The sequence below is a fragment of the Lygodium microphyllum genome, chromosome 22 (assembly GCF_053477565.2).
Source record: "Lygodium microphyllum isolate KBCC chromosome 22, Lygodium_microphyllum_v1.1.10, whole genome shotgun sequence".
In the NCBI taxonomy this organism is placed as follows: domain Eukaryota; kingdom Viridiplantae; phylum Streptophyta; class Polypodiopsida; order Schizaeales; family Lygodiaceae; genus Lygodium; species Lygodium microphyllum.
In genome coordinates this window covers 137,753,650-137,773,367 of record NC_141156.1, presented here as the reverse complement: position 1 = coordinate 137,773,367, position 19,718 = coordinate 137,753,650, and the positions used below count along the sequence as shown (strand labels likewise).

At 39.5% G+C, this 19,718-nt stretch overlaps 1 protein-coding gene across 3 annotated transcripts in view; it reads left to right on the top strand.

Annotated features, from left to right (window-relative positions):
* Positions 1 to 12,475, top strand: part of LOC148017671 (uncharacterized) — a 40,325-nt gene extending 27,850 nt beyond the window's left edge. The window contains exons 3-4 of one of the 3 annotated variants that reach the window (XM_087662574.1): positions 10,382 to 10,525; positions 10,743 to 10,976. In XM_087662574.1, coding sequence (XP_087518700.1) covers positions 10,382 to 10,477 — 96 coding nt within the window. In that variant the 3' untranslated portion in view covers positions 10,478 to 10,525; positions 10,743 to 10,976. Of the gene's footprint in view, positions 1 to 10,381; positions 10,526 to 10,742; positions 10,977 to 11,578; positions 11,953 to 12,099 lie in introns of those variants that run through there. The other 2 variants (XM_087662573.1, XM_087662575.1) reach the window with 2 other exon arrangements.
* The last annotated feature ends 7,243 nt before the right edge of the window (positions 12,476 to 19,718 follow it).

The following is a 19,718-nucleotide window of genomic DNA, read 5'->3' as shown; positions in this document are numbered from 1 at the left end:
CATGTCCGCCTCAAAGTGGCCCAGACAATCATGCTTCCGATGCTTACATATTTCCTGCCTTTGTTGCCATGGACGCCTACTACTTTGAAGGCCCTCACTCATCCCATCCGTTTCATGTTGTGGAAGAAGGATTCACTGCAGGCCGGCATCTCCTGGATTTCATGGTCACACGCATGTACCCCTAAGCGCATGGGTGGAGGAGCTATTTTGGATGCACACACTCATATGTTAGCTCTCCGCTGGTCCCTTTTTCGTGCCATGTGTGTGGGCCATCACCCATGGACCATCATAGCCCGCTATTTTCTTGAGGACAGCGGGCTCCGCCATGGTAACACACGGCTTCGGGCCTCCTGGTGGCATGTCCTTAATGCGGACTCTCGTGTTTCCAGCCCCTCTTCCTCTTTGTTACTGCACTTGGTCGGCTCTTGGAAAGTGGTGCTCCAAAAGGCCCGTTGGCACCCAGCAGGGGACCGCTTGCAGACTAACTCCTTTCAACTGGAATTGTTGGCAGTATCGAGACTCCTTTCATGGGAAGATAAACATCAACTCAGACCAAGATTTAATCGCATGGCCCGTTTAGGTGTGACGTCGGTGGCGGATGCTACCCTTGCCACTCGCAATGTCCTCATATCTTTTCGGACTGCTCGGCGACTCTTCAAGATCCCGCGTGGATACCGTGATTTATGGGAGCAGCTTTCGTCGGAACTTCAGGGTCGGCAACCCTTTCCTGCCTTGACTGTGGACCGCCCTTGGCAGGATTGGGACCTTGCAGGCCGCCTGAGTCTGGAAAAGGCCTCTACTAATCAGGTGTATCATCTTCTTGTGCAAGATCACCAATGGCTGGGAGAGAAAGCTAACACTGTTTGGGACCTGCGGAAATCGCTGTCATGGTGGCAGAAAACGCTGATGGAGGGCTGGCTAAATAAGACACCTTTCAAATGCAAGGTTTTTCTTTGGCGGGTGATGATTGGTGGTCTTCCTCTGGCCTCGGCCCTTGCCAAGCGTCGCATCTCGAATGGCAATTGTTTCTTCTGTACCACACCGGCGGAATCAGCCCGACATCGTTTTCTCTCTTGCCCGCTCGCCAAGAATAGCTGGTCGCTCTTGTCGCACATTTGGCGCGCGGTCGTGGGATCCTCGCTATCTCCTTTCGACTGGGTTTTTGTGCGCCCGAAGTATCCCGCACCGCCACAGTTGCATGAGAAGATCTTATTTCACTTTTTCAGATATTGGGGATGCTGGCACATTTGGACCACGCGCAATGCTTTTCTCTTTGATTCGGCCTCTAATGTACCCCGACATATTGCCAGGCTTAAAGGGCTCTTGCATTGGCAGTTAGATATCATCCGACACTCCGACTTGCTCCCTCGGGAGGATTTGCATCCGTGGCATATGGCAATTGCCTCTGGGTCGTTGCCATGATTGGTGTAACCTTTTCAGTACATTACTACGGGGCTTCCCCACACGTTGGCCTAGGGCCCTCGTGTATCTTGTAATCAGAAGAACAGAGAGAGAGAGAAAGAGAAAACCTCTTCACATGATGGCTTTGTGTCATCATGTATCTTGTAATCCAGTAATCTTGTATTTTTTTCGTAATTAATATAATTACCTTTTACGAAAAAGAGAGAGAGAGAGAGAGAGAGAGAGAGAGAGAGAGAGAGAGAGAGAAACACAGAAAATTTGTAGTGAAGAATGCTGTATAAGGATGCAGAATTATATACGGGTGCAGAGAGAATATCTGCGTATGTCTCTGCCTTGAGGACCTCGATCTTTGTCAGCTTCGAGTGTTGTCTCCATCACCAGCAGGCTGAAATCTGTCAGATACAAGTGATTAAGTCTACTTGAAACTCAGCCTTAAAAAGGCTGAAAAGTATGCCTCGAAAAATGCCCAAAAAAGGTAAGTCGGTTGCAGCAGACAGTCCGAATGCTGCCACGTGACAAAATTGCCACGTGGCACTGCTGACGTGGCAGGGAGCTAACTCTTATCAATAAGGAGATTTCACATGTTTTCCTTATATGCAATCATTACAAAATTGGAGACCAGATCCTTTTACATCAAATCTTCCTAAAGAGGAGAGAATCTAAAGGCCTTTTGGCTCATATGGGCAAGTCTTTTGTGCCAAAGTTCCATCTGTGAATGAACTTCAGCCACAACCAAGAACTTGCTAGGTAACGCTTTACAATGCAAATAATACAAAGTTCCCTTTTTGCTATCTTTAACAATCAGCATAGTGCCCTTGTGGACCTTCTAAGATCCACCACCAAAGGTAGTAAAATGCCCTCTTGTATCAAGCTGCCCAACTAAGAGTAGACTTTTCTTTATGCCAGGTACATATCTGACATCAGCAAGAAAATAGCCTTCAGTTTATCATTGAAGGGTTGTAAACCAGAGTGCTACAACTGACTCAAAATCCCTATGAAAGCATTGAAATGCTCAGATGTTGGCTTAGACTCATCCAACTCCATGTTCACAAGCTTGCGCATGAGATGCTTTTGATTTATTGGAGTTGTATTTTCATATGTATCCATTAATTTTTTCCATATAGCATAAGTTATATCAAGACACTCTATGTCTGCAAGTACATCATTAGATACAACCATTTTAATGTACGCAATGGCCTCGTTGAGTCTAGCCCAATCCTCATCTACCATAGCTGTAGGCTTAGTTTCCAAGAGAGCATCATCACAGTCTTTTGAGAAACAAAATGCCTTGCATCTTGCCCTTCCATAGATCAAAGCTAGTGCCATCAAAACTCTTGATTTCAAGGAGGGATTTAGTGTCATTGCTGCTAGAAGCATTAGTGGCCATTTGTCAGCACTGCACCAAAAGCCATGCTGTAATTTATGACAACAAACAACAAGCTGAATATTCAGCTAATTTCAGCTCAAAATTTCAAGAAATAAGAGCAAGATTTAGTGTCATTGTATTACTGACAGTGTCCAAATACAAGTACAGTAGTAGAAAGGATGACTTTCAGCAATATAACTAAAACCTCAGTGTCTGTTACATGCATACATCACTGCCAGGTGATTCCCACTTCAGCAATGTAACCAAAAAAGTACATTTGCAACAATCCCAGATTTGCACATGATCTCTAAGACTGCTGCACCATGAATATTCAGCAATACATCAACTCAATAGGAGCTCCCTTGCATGTATACTGCATACATGTGTCCAAATCAACTTTTGATGCACTAGATACCAAAAATTCACTGGAATTTCTCCAAAATCTCACAAGTGGGAAATAAAAGACTCAAATTACACTGCTTATAGCACCAAGATTGCTTCAACAATATCCTTTAAGTGCATTTCACACATCAATTTTGCCAAAATCCACAAATTTCAGCAAAAGCCCCAGAATTTCACCGAGCAATCTGTCCAAATTGCATTAATATGTGTCTTGAGAGCATTAAACCAGCGAATTTAGCAAAGTTTCACAAAATTTTGCAAAAGCCCCAAATTTTTAGGTTGAAATGTGCACCGATGTCAATAAATTCAGTTCTGTTGAGAAAAATTTCATTGATACTTAAAAGGGCCCAAATTTTTCAAAGCCAATGTGCACTACGTTTGCAATTTCCAGGTCAAATATCACTGTTATGTGTGAAGTGCATCGAATCTAAGAAAAGCCCCAAATTTCAGCCATAATTTTGTGAATTGTGCCTATGCATGAGAACCCCCTGTCAGTGAGCAAGGGGGACTGGTTGCAAAGGATATTGAAAAAAGAATGACGATCTGTAAAAAAAAAAAAAAAGACGAACTGTCTTGGGAACGTGGCGCACACCCCCATTGACTTGTCGACTGAGTTGGCTGCCAAATTCTGCCTATGACTGATGACTGTAAGCTGTCCATGTGTGCGTCTGACCTGTTGCTCATGGCTGCACTAGTTGCCTAATCTATCACTTGCTGGAAAACGATTGCTTGGGCTTTAGGCTGGCTGGAACCAATGGCCTGCTGACCCAGACACTGCTTGCCCTTGACCTGTCGATTGTACTCACGTTGGTTTGATTTGATGCTTCTTCACGAGGACTAGCTAAAGCTGACCTGCATAGAATTTGGGAAGTGCACACACCTTAGCCGTAGCTTTGATACCAGTTTGAAGGAAGATGGCTTGAGCCAGTTGCTACTTGCCCTTGACCTATCGATTGCACTCACGTTGGTTTGATCTGACGCTTCTTCATGAGGACTAGCTGAAGCTGATATGCATAGACTTTGGAAAGTGTGCACACCTTAGCCGTAGCTTTGATACTAGTTTGAAGGGAAGAGTGTGTGATGGGAGTATGAGTCAGAAGTGGAGCAACAGTGTTGAGAGTGAACAAAAAAATGAATGTACTAGATTGTCATGGTACACAAAGAATAAAGAATGTGTTTATAGGTTAGGGTATAAGTAAGGGTGTGTTCACACCCATATAACTTTAACACACACCCGTATAACTTTACATGGAGACGAAGGGACTTTACACCCAACAATAGGATGCTCTAGAGATTGAAGTGGTGTAGAAGGATTCAAAGTCATCTTTCGTTTGATAGTTCCTGTTTTTGATAACATGCATTCTTGATCAAGGGCCTAAGTTTCTTTAGAGAGTACCTAGCTTTGATACCATGTAAATAAATTCTCAAACACAGAATACAAACACAATCATATGACAAAGCACAAAGTGATAAAAGAATTCAGCACCGTTAAGGTAACTTAGAGACAAAGAACACAAAAGATGAAAAAATAATGGATGAATAGATATAATGCTCAATATAGTAAACACACTATGCTGAGTGAATACAAAACCTCGAACTCTCATGTCTTTGAAGGATTGAGGTAGAGAGTATGAGTCGGAGAGTGTGTTATACTTTGTACAGTTCCTAAAACATGGCGGACAGCCTCCAAATGTGATGAGCAATAGAGCAGACACAAATTTGGTGAGTTTGGATCAGGCTGAACACGACTGGAGCAGCACGAACAATGGGCAACAGCAGGCTGAAGACTGACTAGAAGATGTAGGTGATTCCTGTAAACAGCAAAACATTGGGCAGCAGGCTGAAGACTGACTGGATGATGCAGGCGACTGATGTAAACAGCAAATGCAGTTGTAGAAGTGCTCTTGGAAGGTTGGCAACAGCAGCTGGACTGCAAACACAGACTGTATGGGGCTGGCAGCAGTAAATGCAGTTACCTGGAAGCCACCAAGCTGATGGGATGGCTGGAAAACTGATAACAGCAGTTTAGAAATTGCCGCCAACAGCAAAATTGTAGTGACGGGTTTGGTGACCGATTAATTAAGTGAACGGCTGTCATAACAGCCTCTGTCCAAAAGCCATGGGGTAATGCAGCATGAGACAACATTGTACGGACCTTATCCTGTATGGTCGGATTCATATGCTCTGCAACTCCATTTTGGGGTGGATTATGAGGGGCAGTGAGCTCCCTCTATATCCCTTTGCTGTCACAAAATGCCTGAAAGGCCTTGGACACATATTCCCCACCATTGTTAGAGCGAAGACACTTAAGTGTCTTATCAATCTGATTTTCAACCAATGCCAAGAATATTTTGAACTTGTCAAGTACTTTATTCTTGCTACGAATAGAATAAACCCATACCTTTTGTGTAGCATCGTCAACAAAGGTGACAATATTTCTTTTCCCCTAAAGATAATCGTGGCATCTGACATACATCTGAATGCACTAACTCTGGAGGAGAAGATTTCAAAGAAAGAAACTTTTTATGAGACGTCTGTGCATGTTTACCATAAATACAATGATCACAATACTCAAGACAAGGCAAGTAACCTAAGCGAGAAAGCACTTTCATTTCTGTTTGACTCATGTGTCCCAACTGGCCATACCACAAAGAAACACTTGGCTGCTCGGTCACGGCAACAACATGGTCACGCACACTAGATACATGAAGTGGATACAAAGTATCACTCTTGCAACCTCTGGCAATAACCCGAGATCCCTTACAGATCTTTCATTTTCCATCACCAAAGGTGGTTTGAAAACCATCATCATCTAGCTGCCCTGTGCTAATCAAGCTCTTCTTGAGCTGAGGTACGTGCTGTACATACTGAAGTGTAAAGACAGAGCTATGCTAAAACTGCAATTGCACACTGCCAATACCTGCAATGTCACATGCATAGTTGTCCCCAAGATGGACAACACCACGTCGATCCCTTGTATAGGCAGAGAACCACTCATGATGAGGAGTGAGATGAAAGGAAGCACCTGAATCGAGAATCCAGGTATGCATGTTATCATTTGTATCTGCAAGTAAAGCATGTGCACCAAAGTGTGAAGAGACAAAGAGTACGTCACTCCCGCTATCACTGTCATGAGTAACTACATTCACCTCTTCAATTTTTACACTGCTCTTCTTAGGCTGACTGTTCTTCTTCTCTTCCTTGCTATCATCTGTCTTTTTGCCTTTTCCTTTCTCTTTCTTCCATTTGTAGCAGTCACGCTTAAAGTGACTCTTCTTGCCACAATGATGGCATTCAACATCTTTGCCATGTGATTTACTACGTCCCTTGCTATCATATTTGCCCTTTTACTGTGATCTGCCCCTAGTATGCAAAGCACTGGAAGACTTACTGGATGCATTGTTTTGCTGATTCATTTCTTCCATAAGTAGAGCACTCTCTACATCAGCATACAAAAGATCACATTAGAATTGCTCATAGCAGTCCCCTGAATGTATCCCAACTCTCTGGTAGAGTGCAAAGCAAGAAAGTAGTCTTAAATTCCTAATCAATCATGAACTTCAAGGCAACTAGCTAGCTGAAAATGGAGTTAAACTCACTCAAGTGAGTAGACATTGCTGTACCCTCTTTCATACGCAAATCCATAAGCTTTTTCAGCCAATACACTTTGCTTGTAGCACTCTTCTGTGCATACAGTTCTTCCAGTCGAGTCCATATAGCATATGCAGAATTCAAACCTTCAATGTTAAACAGCAAGGCATTAGAAATCGATACCTTCAATGTCCAAATTGCATGGAATTCAACTCGCATGTACATAAAATGACCAAATGCTGCACAGATTTTGCCCAAACTGCAAAAGCCCCAAATTGCACGGGGTCAAATGTGCATCAATGTGGAGAAATTGGGTAAGTTTCAGCCCAATTTGTGCATGCACATGAAAAGCCCCAAATGTCAGGGACAAAATGTAACAAATTCCTGCAATTTCTGAGAGAGATATCATTGTTACATCTTACTCGCACCAAATCTGGACAAATCCCCAAATTTTCCAAGTCCTGCGCGTACTAATTTGAGTGAAATTGAAAGAATTTCACTAAAATGTGAAAAGCCCCAAAATTCCCGGGCAAATGTGCACTAACTTTGCAATTTCTGAGTCAGATTGTCCAATTCTGAGTTGAGATCCCTAAATTCGAGAAAAGCCCCAAATTTCTAGACCACAGTTGCACAAATCTGGCCTTTTGTGCCTGGCGTGCGAACCCCCATCAAGACCCGTGCAGGTTGCCGACTGGACGTCACCTTCGCCTACCCGCCACGAATTCGTCGCGCGACTGCTGCCCGATAGTCATGCTTTGGACCGGCCGTCACACGCCGATTGTTGCCGCGTCAACTGCTGCACATGCTGTCCGCTGCCTGTTGTTGCCCGCCCACCGTGACTTGTCTCCTCGCTGGAGTCTCACGTGGCCTCTGTTCACAATGCCTGCAGCTGTCGACTGTCCTCACTGCCTACGACTACCCACTATGTCTGTAGTTGTCTCTTGCCAGCTCTGATACCAATTTGTAGTGACGAGTTAGGCACGAAGATCGAGACAATCAGTAGTTACACGCAGCGAGAGACAGAGAGAGTAAGAGAGAGCAGAGCAGAGAGTGTGCACGTTTTTTGGTACAATGATGAGAGTGTACCTTTAGGTTTTTAGATAGATATATATGTGTAAGTACAAGTGCTAAGGGTGTGTTCACACCTGAGCACATTTAAAGGCATGAGGCCTTTATTCCCAACAAAAATGCTGATGTAGATTGATCGCCAACAGCAGATGGAGGGCTGGATGCAAACACTTGTTTGATGGACAACTTGAATGAGATATTTGCCAAAAGGGGTGTGGGCAATAGAGAATAGGGTGCCACCAATCTGTAGAAAGAAATAGGCTAAGTGGAGAGGCTACCTTCTATTTATAGATGAGTGGATCCTCCCAAATTCGGGTTTGTCTTATGGGACACGAACACTTTGTAGGTAAGTTTGGTAATAATGAAGTTCTGGGGTTGTAATAAAGAGCTAATTAGTATAATAAGACTTGTTTTGATGGGCTGAATTTCACAATTTTGTCCAACTTCATGCAAAAAATGCTTGAGTCTTTGGGTCTTTTGGGGCCTAGTAGTTGTTCTAGAGGGTATGCTAGACCATCAACTAGTCTCTCTTGATCATGTTTGTCAATGGAACGCTTGCAAGGCTACAACAAATGATGAGTGATTGCAAGGGTTAATTATTGAGTATCACTCAGAGTTACAACACTTTCCCCTAGGATCCGATGGTTGGAGTCATCTCATTGATGCCTATGTGGCAAGAGGTTGAACTTGATGAATCAGTCTTGATCATGAGCTGTAGGAGTTTTCCATTAAGAAAGGGGATGATCTTGAAGTTAGGATCACCAAGCATAGGTACTCGTTGAGTTCACCACCACTTGCTCATTGAAGTCAGATGATGATCATGTCACATTATTCTTAGATAGGCTTCCTCCTAAATACTTCTACTTTATATAAGACATTTCATTATCTGGATTGCTCATCTTCTATAACTTTGAATGCTAGCTTTTGTGTTACGCAAGGCTGCATGATCAAGTCCACAAAAAGACCTCTCCCACATTCTCACTTTCATAGGGGGTTCTTATTAAGCTTAAAAAGGTTCATTACACATTTAACTTTCGTTAGCTCATTAAAAACAGCCCTAGAACTCAGAAATTACCTTAGTTTCTGTGCCCATAAGCAAACACCCAAACTTTCATCCAATGGCTGTTCAGCCCTCCACGACTCCTTCCTTGTCTTCTCCAGCCCTTGGTGCTCTGTCATTAACTGTGTTTTCAGTTTGACTGCTAATGTCTGTTGTAACACCCTTTCTACCACCTCTGCGGCCTGTTTTTATAGTCTTTGCTGCCAGGTGACAGGTTGATGCTACTTCTCATCCGGGAAAGACTCGACGGCAGTTTGCAACTTCAAATCTGTCCATCCCTAGAGGAATGGGCAGGAAAAAGAAACACAAGTTAGAAAGGCTCTAGCAACTGAAAATGCAGAGGTTTCAGACCTGAAACTGTCAGTAACGGCACACAAAACCAGCAAACAAGCAACATTAGTCATTTGATACCATGTGAAAATGTGCATATGATCGGAAGCACAAAAGGGAAAGCATGAACACTGACAAAAGGAAAGAACAAATGAACATTAAAAACTCAAAATGAACGGGCAATGGAATCCATAAGATGAAGCACGGGATATGTAGTCTAGTACTAGTATGGTACCAGCACAATGATGACCAACAAGAGTGCCTCCGATCTTCCTCTTCAAGGAGGCAAGAGGATGGAATGCAACAATTGAGAGTGGTTCACTGAGTTCTCTTCTTCTTCTTCTTCACTATTTACTCTATCCATTGAGCTCATTTGTTGGCTATGCATTGTCATTCACTTGAATGTTTTCTTTGCGAACCCTGCAGCCCTAAACAATCATTTAGTTTTTAGATGGCTGCCCTCAAGTTTTTACATGTGATTTCCAATTTTACCGCATGAGTCCAAGCTTTTACATAAACATTTAGGACCACTCTCTTTTCCCTTAGATTGTTACTAATTCTATTGTGATCATGGCCACGATATCTACGAGTTACTTAGAAGAAGTTTTCACATGTTGGTGACATACCCCTTCCTGAAACATGACAATTGAACCTGTTTGAACTTTGCATACAAGGAGAATCCATAAGGCATACATAAAAGCAAAGTACATGTTAAGAAAATGACCCAAGCATCATTTGCAATTGCTAGTGTCACAACCATGTATTGCAAGAGCCAGTTATAGTAAGTATGTAGAATACAATGGCATACACAAGTAGGGTGGGACACAACTATGGTTGTCGAGTTAGTCAAGAGGGGCGAATCATTATCCAATGGGGGGTTCCTCAAAGGCTGAAGTGTTTTACTGATGAACTGTGAAGGCAAGGCTATGAAATGCTTAGTACACTTGTTTGTGGTGTTATGACTACTCAAGACGTGTTGCTAACTCCATGAGTGAACTGGGAAGCATGTGCAGCAGACCAACCAAGAAGAGCACATTGACTGTGGCAGTACTCTCTGATGTTCACACGTTTGGATGTTAGTTGGATGATGGCTTTGGTGCTCAAAATGTTCTCAAAATGTTGGTTTTGTCTGATGTGTTCAGGTGTTTGTTAAGAGCATCATCAAGGTCGATCCGATCTTTTTGGATGTTTTGGAGCAAGAAAACAAGGTCCACATGGAATTGGCACCGATAATTTGAGGAGCTCGACCCATATCTCGACTTATTAACTGTCATGCTTTTCTTATGGTAAGTCCAAACTCTTAGTGCCTTTAAGCCTTTCACTTAGTACATGGACATGTGCTGTGCTAACCTTGAAAATCTAATTAAGGATGAAGCTTAGTTGAGCTTTTTAACATCACATATGTCTAACCAAGCTAATCATCTGTAAATTATATCCATGTTAGGATGGTATATATATGTTGGAACTTGCATGATGGTAGATTTTTATTTTTGATCAATGCAGACTAGGTGGTGCTCCTTGAACATGCCTTCTGTGTTGTAGCCTTAAGCAACAGAAAGATCCATGAGAGATTAGAATGCTTGTAAGTTTTACTAGAGCCATGTAATTTTATTCTCAATTTGAATATTGACCCTTTGTTGAACGTGCTAGAAAGAATAGCAAATTCATGTAGTATGTCATTCACATTTTTTCCATATGTTTGGGGAAATGGACTATTAATTGAATGTTTAACTTAAATTGAGACGGACTTCAACATAGCAATTGTAAATTAATTGTTCCTAATTCGCATATATGTGCTAGAAACTTATATATATCCATAATATACGAAGTAGTTTTTATTTTTATAATCTGGCAAGATGTTCGGTTGGCACTCCTAGTATATTAATGCACATGTACATCTCTTTCATTTGTTTGAGTGCATTGGATTTGAATCAAATGAATTAACTTAATGATTGAAGATAACTTTGACATAGTAACTCTAACTTAGTTAATTGTCATTCATATCTTGTGTGCTAGAAGCTCACCTATGTCCACAATATGCACAAAGGGGCTAAAGTGGCTACTAATTTGTTAGCAATAAGCTAGTTAACAAAGTTACTAATTTCTTTGGTTTGTTAAATGGTTTTAAAGCATCTTTGATTAGTCACTTATCTTAGTCACTTTTGTCCATGTAGTTTCAAAGTAATTCATTTACTATAATGCCAATTCCACAAATAAAATAGGTTGAAGTTTCTGTTGATGATGATGAACTTCTTATGAGTGGTTCACATCAAAGGACCCCTAGGAAGTGTGTGACAACTTCTTGATTGTGTTTTGAAGTATTGATGAGCTCTATGTAGGGTTTATGATATGGGGTAATACGGCTCTCAAGGAGTATTGGCTTACCTTAAAAATCTTCACCAAATACGTTTTGCACACAGTTCCCTTATGTTTGCTAAAGCTAACTCAAGTGGAAAGAGAACTTTGATCTAAGTACAATCAATTTGAACTTGATGTCTAGACAACTTGCAATTGAATTTGCAAGAACATCCTTGTTTGACTAACTTGGTATTCAATGTTGACTTGGAGAGTTTGCAAATATTTATTGGTATGTGTAGAATTGTGTGGACTTATACAAAGGATTTCAATGTTGGACCAACTTGAAGAATACATGCAAAATGGAGTAATATGCCCTTTGCATTCCTTAGCTTGTGAAACATAAGCCCTATCCCTTATAGTCTTCTTTAGTTGGGACCTTTGATAAAAAATAAATCAAACTAGTTATTTGAAATGAGCTATAGATTGCAATGTGGATTCTCTTTTCCTACAATTTCTTGAAAATGCAAAATGAAATTTGGATTATGACATTGGCTTAATATAGGTAGTTCATGATTTTGACTCTCAAAGGCTTATTAAAGGTGGTCGGTATTGGACAGAAAATGTTTGGAGATTGACCATTTCTTGCTATTTTGGGGTCTTTGAGTTTAAATTGTGATTCCTTAATTAGACGTATTGGATTCCCATACTTGTGCCCCCAAATTCTCCTTTTATAATCAGACACTCCCTACACTTGAGAGTCAAACTTGAGGCCTTATGCAGCCTTACTTGCATACCCATTAGTATGGATTGGTGTTATGTGACGTCAAGCGATGTGAAGAGGCTTGGCCCATTATTTGTCACCGCTTGGGCTCGAGAGTGAGCTTGTTTGGCTCTACGACCGGGAGGTGAGTTTGATGTTTATTTGATTGTGTTTCTCTTTAGGCTTATATGGCTTGTGTCACATAATGTGTATAAGTAGGAGATCTCAGTGGTTGTCACATTCATATCAAGAGACACTTACTTTGGTACAACACTAAAATAAAGTATTGCTTGATCTTTACTTGTTAACCAAGGGGGAAGGAGGGGTGTCAATTTTTAGGAAGAGTTTTTCCTTGGGTTGCTTTGCACCTATGCCTTTAGTTGGCATTTGAGGCCATAATTGTTAATTCACTAATGTATCTTTCTATGTATTGTCATCGTGAAAGAATTGAGTAGAGTGGTTGCAGTACTATTCATAAGAGAAGCCAAAGGGTTTTGAATTTAGAAAGCTAGTATAACTTTTTCATTTTTTAAAATAAGAAACTTTATAGAATGATTAAAAGAGTTATGAGTAAGGGGCTTTATGTTGTTATAACTAATTACATGGTCTTATGACTTTGAAAATACATACATGTATGTTTATTCTTTTCCAACCATGCTTGATCCTACAACACTTCCAAAAGGAAATTAGTTCACTATACTCTTGATGTTGCTTGGTAAGATATGGAATAATTTTGAAACTTTAAATTTGAAGGCATAATCGATGCTTCAATCAATATGTTAGAAAGGTAGAATAGAGTTCGAAAATGACATCTAACAATTTAATGAAAGAAGTGTGTGGATGAATATGACGATTTTGCCTCTTTCAGGTCCTTTTTCCAAGTCATTAGTTACATTTATTTATTAAAATATTGCAAAGAGTGGGCAAAACATCTCTCTTTATTGAAGAGGGTAAGTTATAATTATTTTCTCAACTTTTAGCACTAATTGAAGCTTTAATATATGAAAAGTTGTGTATAAGTAGGACATCTTGACTCCCCAAATAGCTAAATGCTTGCTCCCAAGCTATGTAGACAATCTCTCATTCAAGCTCATGAAAGACATGTTCATCAAAAGCTGTGAACATAGAATAAAAGAGGAGTGAGGCCATATGAGAATACCCATTGTTGAGAGACCCACCATGAATGTTGTCTCCACAATCTTCATCAATGGTAGCAATCATGGAAAGTTGTATAAGGTCATAGTTGATAACTCTAGCCTAGATATAATGGACTTGAATAGAGTGTTTGAAAAGGCAAATAGAGTAGATGAATTGATCAAGGGCGAGAACAAATTTAAGCGTGAAACTTTTGCCTATATTAACCTCCAGAGAAGCAAATGAAAGGAAAATGAATCAAGCCTCTCATAAGAAACGATAGACCTTAGACAGTAGCTAATGAAGTTAAATAAGAGCTTAGAACCTAAGCCTCCTTACTAAACAAATGTCCAATGTGTCCTTTGTGGTGGCATTGACTTACCATTAGAATGCCTATAGCCTAGGAACATAATTTGAAACAATCAATTTCCTTCTCCTTTTCCCATTTGGCAACCATGTTAAATATCATTTTACATATATCAAGTACCTTTTCACTATAAAATTGAGCAAAAGGTATGGCCATGAGGCTATCATTTTTCAAGCACCATGAGGCTATCATTTTTCAAGCACCTAGAAGATTACTATATCTTAAGCCTTATGCCAAGAATCAATGCCTTTCCAATAAAGGACTTACTTATGAAGAATGAAGTGCTCCATTAGCTTTATCTACATGATTTAACTAGAGACATGTAGTTGCTTGAGATGAAATTTATCGTCATGGATACCAAGTCCACTTTTGTTGATCATAGCTCACATGTTTAGTGAATCTTCACATTATTTGGTGGAACCATTAGAGAAAGACCTTTATATGAACCCTTATGCCACACGTAATGAAGAGGGAAATATGGTCATTATAGACCACATGCATATGTTTCAATGATAGTCTTAGGATGTGGTGAAAGACAAAGGGTTCAATCGAGTGAGGAGATAGCCTATTATCATTGTGGTCAACCTAGCCATATAGGATTTTGATTTCCTTGAAAGTAATACCAAAATAAGAAAAACAAAGAAGAAGAATGATGCCCTAAGTGTGACATCAAGAATCTATATGTTGATTGCCCAACTTGCAGAATATGTTAGAACTTGATCTTGTTATAATCACAAAAGTAAACCCTAAAGATGAACCATAAATTCCACCCACAAATCTTACAAATTGATTAATAGTAGGAAAAAAAGATCACATTTGACACTCTCATCATTAAGACTTTGATCAAAGTCTCTTGACATATGATGCTTGGTTGAGCATTTGAAAATTTCAACTCATGCCTACAAACATAAAATTAGAAGCGTATATGGGTCAATGATATTCATTGGTAGGTAAGTGTAGAACTATCCTGAATGTGGATATTGACAATAGGTGTTCTATGTTTTACCTATATCTAATTGCAAGATGGTAGGAAAGGAATTTTGATAAGCAAGTCCTTCAAAATTTTGATGAACTATGACATGGATCCTAACAAGAAAATGATTCATTTGGGCTTGCCCAATGCAAAACTTATGTTCATTTTTAGTTAAGGAAACCTTGCAAAGTAAAAAAGCAAGGAAACAAGACCACCCATAAATGCATCTCTTTATCTAATAAGGGGGTTAAATACTTGGTTGCCAATGTATACTAATGTGCAAAACAAGAAACTTTAAGCTAGAAGTTAAAATCAACCTTCATCAAACCTACAAAGGGCATTAAGTAGATGCTCAAGAATGCTAAAACAAAAGTAGATCAAAATCAAAGAGATTATCCATGAAGGCTAAATGCTAACCCATGTTGGAAATTAGTTAAGAGATGAAGATCCTATAAGATGCCAAGGCGGGTGCATAAAGCCCTACCATATGTACAAGTGTAGTATTACAAAAATTGACACTTTGGTTGACCAAGCCATGAAAAAGGAATTTTCCTATAGTTTCGATCCAATCCAACCTCATGGGATAATAAGCCCTCACTATTTTCCCTATCTAAGCCAAAGCAGCCAATGGTGGTTTGACAAAAAAAAAAGACTATTGATGTTAGGAAGCCAAAAATTACCATTACCCCAAAACTTATGATGGTAGAGATGCATAAACTCATGCCTCGATTATGTTATTTTGTCAAATGTCCTATGATCCCACAGGTTCACTAATGTAACTCAACTAAAATGCTTGGGATATTGTTCATATGGAGATAGAAAGGAGAACATGTAGATGAAGGCAGCTCAATGGACAAATTTTTGACAAAAAAAAAAAAAAGATCTTAAGGAGTGATTGATTGCTGTAGATGAGACTTTACAAGGTAGTTCACTTGTATAGATTGTTCTTCATTATCTTATTGATTCTTATTAGAATTTTGCATCTACTCTTCATTTGATAATGAAATGAAATTTGAATGTTTTGTCATTTGAAGGATTTCTTTCTATTTTACATTAAGAAGAACAATCTTAGTAAAATAGATCCATTATGTGTTTTAGATCAAGATTTTGTGGCTAGTGAGAAAAGTAAGGGAAAAATTACTGTCTGCACTAGTAAGCAAAAATCTGGAAATGCCATTTAGAAAAAGAAGATTGATAAGGATGAGAAGAAAAAGAGGATAGTATGGCTATTACATATGCTTCTCCTTTTAAATTAGATAATGCAAATGTTATGCAGGGTAAAGAGTGGGAGCTTAGTACACAATGTAGCTATGACCCTCCTTTACATAAATTTTCCATGTTTATTGTGGAGACAAATCTACGATACTTTGACAACATTGCCAGTAAGCACATTACTTCTCAATGCATATCACTTATGTCAATAACTTATCTCATCCTATTAAAGGAGTTGACAAAATTGTATTGACTAATGCTAATGGTAGTACTTTCACACTTATGGATGCTTTGTGTGTACCAAATATCAATGAGAAATTGTTGTCAATTTTTGCAGTTGCTAAGATTTACTTGATTGTGAAGTTTGTTAATGATAAATGTATAGTCCACAAACTTTCATGTGGTGATACAATCATTATATCTAGTTCAGTGTAACATGGATTGTACAAGCTCAATTATTGGGGTAAATGTGTGGAAGACATAGCATGTATAGTTGCAAATTCATTGGTTGGTTTTTAAATGCAAAACTTTAGCATGCATGTTTGATCATCTGAATTTTACTAGTTTGTTGCACGTGTACAAATCTTATATGGTGTCTTCATTTCCTACTCTTGAGGTGCCTATAAACACATTTGTGAGAGCTGCATATTGGGTAAAATGTAACATGGTTCCTTTCCAAAAGATTGTTTGATGAGAGCCATTGACTAATTGTAGCTTCTTGTACATAGTGCTATTTATGGTAGTATATAAATAATGTTTTTGGTAATTACTTGTACTTTAGGAATTCCATTGATGATTACTCTAGGCTTGCATGGATATATGGTCTAAACTCTAAGTTTAAAGTGTATTTCTACTTTGAGAAATTTGTAAGCATGGTTCAAAATTTATTAGGATGTAAAGTGGGCACTCTGCATCTTGATTGAGGGGAGAACTATATGTTTATGTAATTTGGTACATATCTAAATGCACATGGGATAAAAGACCAACATGTAATCTCATATATACCACAATAAAATGGTGTAGTTGAGAGAAAGAATAGATCTCTCATGGAATAAGTTAAGCTTTGCCATATAACTTCTAGCTTGAGAGCATTTTTTGTGTCAACTTATGTACTTTAGAGGTGTCCCACTTTAAGTCTATCACTCCATATGAGGCTCCACATGAATAATAAAATCTCTCACAGAGATGGCATGATGCATGATTAAAAATCAAGATTTTCCTTATAATTTCTTGCTTGAGACTATTTTGTGCATCAACTTATGTAATAAAGAGTTATCCCACTAAGGCATTATAGTTTATCACTTTGCTTCGCATGGAAAAATGCAATCTATTGCTCACTTGCGAGTTTTTGGCTACCTAGCTTATGCTTTAGTAAGAATGTGACAATGGAAAAAGTTGGATGACAAGACTATTAAACATGTTTTTGTTGAGTACAATATTGAAAGTAAAGACCATAAGTTATACTCTCCTCACAACTATGTGGATTTTGGTCAATTGTGATATTCTCTTTGTAGAAGATACTATTTAGCCTTTACTTTGATCATCTACCAAAGAGACACATGTATGCTCAAGGGATACCTAAGATGCTTTGTTACCTCTTTTAAATGGTTTGTAGTCATGCTCGAGTATAAACACTCGAGCATCTCTCTTTAAGTCCTATTTGTAGAATCCTCAACCATACTTGTAAAAACCTATTTGGAGAGAGAGAGAGAGAGAGAGAGAGAGAGAGAGAGAGAGAGAGAGAGAGAGAGAGAGAGAGAGAGAGAGAGAGAGTAGTTTATTATCATCCATGGAAGGCCAAATTATAACCCATGGGACCTTTCCAGATATACAATGATTCTCCTCCCCCATGGTAGGAAAGGGTAGCTACAGTGAAAGAATGATCTATGCAGTGTGGTTCTCTTGAAAGCGTACATGCGGGTGATGAGAGCCCCTAACTTTGATATAGTAGTGGTCAAAAACTGGTGAAGTGACCCCTGTAAAGGGATATCAAAGTTAGCCCGCATGTGTGCATATGCTTGGCATGTCATAATCATGTGATCCTCTGATTCTACACTCTGTAGTCCACACGTCTTGCATAATCTCGTCTCTCTTGTCTGTCCACTTCATGCACCTATCTCGATCAATAAAGTGTGTGATTGAGTTCGAAGTTGTTCAATACTCTGTCTAAATACCACTAAGAGTGGGTTGGCTATGTATGGCTGCGTGTGTGCCTCTGCTTGCATTTAGGATTCCCAACATGAAGGATAGATATGCATACTGTAATAAGAAAGTTTGCCATTTGCTCCCTTGCTTTGATGTTTTACTTGATACACTCGTAAGAGGTCCAATTGAAATGCGTCCATGCATATATCTTCGGATGCCATATCTAGATATCTATCCACTCCTCACCCTTTAAACCATTTTTGCATATCCAGCACCCATCCTGTTGAAAGCACTTTACCTTTCCATTTTTTTGTAGGCGTATGCTAGCATCCCATGCCCGTTTGGGGAGCCTACTGTCATCCATTTAACGTACTTGGGTGGCATATCTCAGTACTCGGATCATAGCATGTACCTCAATTAGCCGACGGCCAGTTTCCAAAAGCATAAGTACATATGGTGTGGTGCTTTTGATGCCCAAATTTCTACGAATAAAAGTTTTTTGTAGCTTCTCAATGTCGTTTCATGTAGATGAGGAGATGCTCCCTCCCCACACTTCCACTCCATATAATACCTTTTGTAGAACATATGCATAAAAAATCATACAATGTATTTTCCAGCATTTAGTATATGTACGACTGCAGTCGTTTTCAAAGTGATAATACTTGATTTTCCCTACCACTGATCACTACTCCACACATGTGTGCCATCTGTGGTCTGCAGGTATCTCAATCCCCAAGTATTTGAAAGTAGATACTACCTCTATAGACTGTCCCTTGGTGGGGTCTTTGATTGCTTGGTGTGCACATCCATTAGCTTTATTTTTGTTACATTCACCATCAAACCAGTATCTTGACAAAGCCGTTCAAGAATCCCCATGAGCTGTTGCATACGTTCCTAAGTATATGTAAAGAAGGCCACATCACATCTACATAAAGCAGGAGCAAGATGGCAAGCATATCAATATGTGAGCTTTTGGCTTCCTCTTCATTCATAGTCGTGAGAAGTATTTCCTCTAGCTTATTAATGCATAAATCAAATAATGTAGGGGAGAGCGGCAACCTTGTTTGACTTCCATATTACTCTAAAGTACTTGTGATAGCCTGTTGTGACCTCTGAGGTGGCACACCACTCGTTGATATATCCTGTAAATTCCCATGCATAGATCATTTGGGACCGCTAATTCTTGCATTTGTTGCCATAAGCCAACCCTTGGTACGGTGTCAAAAGCCTTCTTAAAATCCACAAAATAGCAATACAAGGTTGCTCCCTCAAGCTGACTCTCATCCATAAGCACATGTAAAGTAACCAAATGGTCAATGATGTTATGACTAGGGCAAAAAACTACTGGTCCATAAGCTCGTTTGTTATTACTTTTTTCCCATTTACTCAATTGCATTTCCAGGATAGTGCTGAATAACTTTGCCATGGCTAAACTGACCATAATTGTGTAGTAGTTTGTGAGCAAATTGCGATCTCCTCCCTTATACAATGGTTGACCATATGCAAAAGTACGATGTATCACATGCAACATAAATAGTCTCATCTCCTTTGTTGTCCATTTCAACATCTCCGCATTCAATTGCAAAGTAT